This window comes from Gossypium hirsutum, chromosome D13, assembly GCF_007990345.1.
Source record: "Gossypium hirsutum isolate 1008001.06 chromosome D13, Gossypium_hirsutum_v2.1, whole genome shotgun sequence".
In the NCBI taxonomy this organism is placed as follows: domain Eukaryota; kingdom Viridiplantae; phylum Streptophyta; class Magnoliopsida; order Malvales; family Malvaceae; genus Gossypium; species Gossypium hirsutum.
The window spans coordinates 18,445,838-18,450,708 of NC_053449.1; the positions used below are offsets into that span (position 1 = coordinate 18,445,838).

At 43.6% G+C, this 4,871-nt stretch overlaps 1 protein-coding gene across 1 annotated transcript; it reads right to left on the reverse strand.

Moving 5' to 3' along the window:
• Positions 1-524: 524 nt before the first annotated feature.
• LOC107919328 (uncharacterized) lies at positions 525-2,964 on the reverse strand. Its single transcript, XM_016848806.1, has 5 exons — positions 2,518-2,964; positions 1,612-2,109; positions 1,157-1,251; positions 968-1,058; positions 525-719 (listed from the first exon to the last, which is right to left on the reverse strand). Exons 1-5 carry the CDS (start codon positions 2,962-2,964, stop codon positions 525-527), a joined length of 1,326 nt encoding a protein of 441 aa, XP_016704295.1.
• Between the last annotated feature and the right edge of the window lie 1,907 nt (positions 2,965-4,871).

Consider the following 4,871-nt stretch of genomic DNA (forward strand, 5'->3'; position numbering starts at 1 on the left):
TTCGAAGGAGCTTTACATCACGCTCTAGAATCTGAACCGGTTCCTCCTCGAAAGGTCAAGTTTGGCCTAACCTTAATCTCCTCAACAGAAAAAACATGCGTGGGATCAAAGCGGTAGCACCTCAACATCGAAACGTGAAATACATCATGAATGCGGTCCAACTCCGGAGGTAACTCCAAATGAAAAGCGACAGGTCCCACACGTTTCAAAATGTGGTAAGGTCTAATAAATCGAGGGCTCAGCTTGCCCTTGCGACCGAACCTCAGAACCTTTTTTCTTGGTGAGGCCTTGAGAAAAACTAAGTCCCCCACAGAATACTCAATCTCACACCTCTTCAAATCTGCATAAGTTTTCTGTCTGTCAAAAGTCGCTTTCAAACAATCTCGAACCAATCTAACCTTATCCTCTGTCTCAGAGACCAACTCAGAACCCAGAACACGCTGCTCACCCAACTCAGTCCAACATACAGGAGTACGACACTTACAACCGTATAGTGCCTCGTAAAGTGCCATCTGGACGTTAGACTAGAAGCTATTATTGTAGGCAAACTCCGCTAATAGCAAGTACTCCTGCCAACTGCCTCGAAAATCAATAACACAGTTCATCAACATGTCCCCCAATATCTGAATCACCCTCTCCGACTGACAATCTGTTTGAAGATGGAAAGCAGTACTGATGCCTAATCTTGAACCCAGAGCCTCTTGAAGCTTCTTCCAGAACTAAGACGTGAAACAAGGATCCCTATCAGAAATGGTCGAGACAGGTACCCCATGCAGTCTCACTATTTTCGATATGTAGAGCTTAGCTAATTTCTAAAGAGAAAAGTCTATACTTACTGGATGAAGTGAGCAGACTTGGTCAATCGATCCATGATGACCCAGATAGAATCCTTCTTAGTGGATGTTAGAGACAACCCACTAACGAGGCCCATCATTACCCACTCTTATTTCCATAACGGTATCTTAACCAGCTGTAGCAAACCCGAAGGTAATTGATACTTAGCCTTAACCTGCTGACAAGTAAAACAGCGAGCAACGAAGTTAGTAACCTTACGCACCCTGGCCACCAATATAATTCCTGAAGATCTCGGTACATCTTGTTCCCACTAGGATATATAGCATAAGGACTACCATCCGCCTCTCTCAGAATCGTCTACCTTAAATCCTCACCATTCGATACACAAATTCGACCTCGGAAACAAAGTACCCCATCACTGTTTATCCCAAAGTCAGTAGTGCAACCATTCTCAACCTGACAAAAACGCAACCTAAGAGACCTATCCCCCAACTATTTAACTCGAATCTGTTCAATCCATGTCGGTTTGACCTAAAGTTTTGCCAACAGACTTCCATCATCGAATAGGCTAAGTCGAGCGAACATCGCTCTCAGATCAGTCATAGCCCTACAGCTCAGCGCATCGGCCACCACATTGGCCTTGCCAGGATGGTACTCAATGGTACAGTCGTAATCCTTAAGCAGCTCAACCCATCTTCGCTGTCTTAGATTCAGCTCCTTCTGACTAAGAAGATACTTGATGCTTTTGTGATTAGTGTAGATCATACACTTCTCACCATACAGATAATGTCTCCAAATTTTCAATGCAAAGACTACAGTGGCCAACTCCAAATTGTGCGTCGGATAATTCGCCCCATGTGTCTTAAGCTGACGAGATGAAAATGCAACCACCTTATCATCCTGCATCAAGACACATGCCAAGCTGATATGTGATGCATCACTATAAACCGTGAACTCTTTTCCATGTTTAAGCTGTACCAAAATAGGAGCCTCAGTCAATACAGTTTTAAGCTTCTCAAAGCTCTTTTGCTGCGTATTAGTCCAGTCAAACAATAGACCTTTACGTAGCAGCTTAGTCAAGAGTGCTGCGATCAGTGAAAATCCTTCCACAAATCGTCGGTAATAACCGGCCAACCTCAAAAGGTTGCGAATCTCAGACACATTCTTAAGCTGCTTCCAATCCAATACAGCCTCAATTTTTCGAAGATCGACTCGAATCCCCTCAGCAGACACCACATGACCCAGAAATGTTACTTCACATAACCAAATTTCGCACTTGCTGAACTTAGCATAGAGCTGTTTTTCCCTCAAAATCTGAAGAATAAACCTAAGGTACTCGTCATACTCATCCTCAGTCCTCGAATAAACCAATATTTCATCGATGAACACCACTACAAATTGATTCAAGTAGGGTTGAAATACTCGGTTCATCAGATCTATAAAAGCCATCGGTGCATTAGTCAATCTAAATGGCATCACTAGGAACTCGTAGTGACCTTAACAAGTCCTAATTGCTGTCTTCTGCAGATCAGCCTCCTTAACTCTCAATTGATGATACATAGAATACAAGTCAATTTTGGAAAACACAGACGCCCCCCGGAACTGGTCAAACAAATCATCAATCCCTGAAAGTGGATACTTGTTCTTAATAGTCAACTTATTTAATTGTCGGTAGTCGATACACATCCTCATGGATCCATCATTTTTCTTAACAAATAGTACCGATGCTCCCCACGGGGATATATTAGGACAGATGAACCTACGATCCAATAACTCCTGAATTTGAGCCTTAAGCTCTGTAAGCTCCTTCGGTGCTATTCGATAGTGAACGATAGACACCGGAGCTGTACCAGGGAAAAGCTCAATCTCAAACTCCATTTCTCGATTCAGAGGTAAACCCGGTAGCTCATCAGAAAAGACGTTCAGAAAATCCCTCACAAGTCTGATGTCCTTCATAGTAGAGTCCCTAGAAGCGGAAACACTTATGTAGGTAAAATACGTCTCACATCCCTTGCGAACTAGTTTCTCAGCTACCAGTGCAAAGATCACGTTACCCAAGTAATTCTGACGTTCCCTAATCACAACTACTTCATTACCATCCAAAGTTCTCAATACGACCCTTTTAGTTCCACAATCCAAACTCACACGATACTTAACCAACCAGTCCATCCCCAATATCATATCGAACTCCCCAAACGGAAGCTCCATCAAATCAACTAGTAATACCGTCCCTTGAACCTCTAAAGAAACATCCCTGTATAGTTTGCTAACTCTAACAGATTGCCCCAGCGAGCTCAGCACAGCCACCTCACTAGAAGTACTCTCAATCGGAATGCCCAAGTTTCCAGATATGTTTATGTATGAGTGAGTAGACCCTATGTCTATCAAAGCAAGTTTCCAGATATGTTTCCAGATACGTCTAGAGCATCTCTATCCCCTCGGCGACAAGTAGCATAAACTAGGGCTGGCTGTCTCGCCTCAGCCTGTCCAGCACCTCTACCCAGTGCTCTTTGCCCACGACCCTCTATGCTATGCCATACCACTATCCGGAGCTTGCATCCGATCAGCCCTCAATAGACACTCCCTAATACGCTGGTCCAATGACCCACACCGCAAGTATGCCCCAGTCCTTCTCCAACACTCGCCCTGATGGCGTCTACCACAATCGACACATAGCTGCAGTCTCGTAGTTGTAACAAGGGGCCCAGCTTAACTGACCCATCAGTTCTGGTCTTTTTTGGGCCTCTTCACAAAACTGGAGGGCTTCGAATCCATCTTGTTCCTACCTCTGTCCTTATCGCGGTTTTGGCGCTTAGTGCGCTTAACCTCCTTGGTGATCTTCGACTACTCAACCAGTGAAGAAAAATCACGCTTCCTATGTTGAGCTATTAGGACTCTCAAATTATCTCTGAGGCCATCCTCAAAGCAAACACAACGCACATACTCAGTCGCCACCATACCTCGCGCATAGCGACTCAGTCGTAGAAATTTGGCCTTGTACTCGGCCACTAATCGATCTTTCTGTGTTAGATTCAGGAACTCCCTCCTACAGGTATCCACATAACTAGCTCCCACATGCTTCCCTTGGAAAACGGTCCTAAAGAACTCCCAGGTCAGATGTTCGGGTTGAGTGCCCTCCTTAACAGTAAGCCACCACTGATAACCCTTATCACGCAACAGCAAGACTGCACCCTTTAATTTCTTTTCGAAAATGCAGTCTAGGTCATCCATGATCCTCTCTGTGGCCTCAATCCAGTACTTATCCACATTAGAGGTGACCCCAGTGACACCCTTGAAGAGCTCAGCTATATTGAATCAGAGTCGTTCCATAATCGACCCACGGCCCACAGATCCAGTATTATGCCCAATGACCCTCTCCAATATTCTCAACACAGCCTGGGACAATGTATTGTCCCTATCCATGCGATCATGAGACTCGGTCTCAGTAGCAAGCGACACTGGCGTCTCACTTGTGTCCAAATTCGGTCTATTACCCAGGGAAGAGGACTCGGATCGAACCCCCTACGACCTCTACCTTAACCTCGAATACCACGTCCACGAATACCTCGTGTGCTCATGTCTATTCAGATTTATCTATATTACGAATTTCTATGCAACTGTTTCAGTTTTAATATTCACTAGCAGATGTTTTATGTAAACAGTTTCAGTAATTCAGAGTGATTTTCGTAAATCGCAGTCTCTATCTGTTTTGCTACAGTCTCAATATACACTATCTAAAGTGTTTTCACAGTATACTACCTACACAAGTTTCAAAATATCATAACAGATATTATTTTTAGAATATCATAGCATATATCAGTTTTAGAACACTTACAGGATCGAAGCCGAAGACTTGGTGCACCACATACTCAGTATAAATATTTCAAATCATTTAAAAACCAATTTTTCGAAGACCAAATTTAAAACCCATAATCCACAGTCGAGTTTTGTAACCTGGCTCTGATACAACTAAATGTAACACCCAAAATCCAGCCTAGACGTTATGGTCGTATCTGGCAATGTCACACAATAGTGTTTTTGAAACCTCATAGTTATGATGAAAGCATTCCATGTTA

Excerpts from the sequence above, each read along its gene's own strand:
- LOC107919328 (XM_016848806.1), bottom strand. The coding sequence starts at position 2,964 with ATGGACTGGTTGGTTAAGTATCGTGTGAGTTTGGATTGTGGAACTAAA. Across the intron at positions 2,110-2,517 it reads TATCCCCGTGGGGAGCATCG|ATTTTGAGGGAAAAACAGCT; the intron begins GTACTATTTGTT and ends TTTATTCTTCAG. Across the intron at positions 1,059-1,156 it reads TCGAATGGTGAGGATTTAAG|GGTGCGTAAGGTTACTAACT; the intron begins GTAGACGATTCT and ends ATTGGTGGCCAG.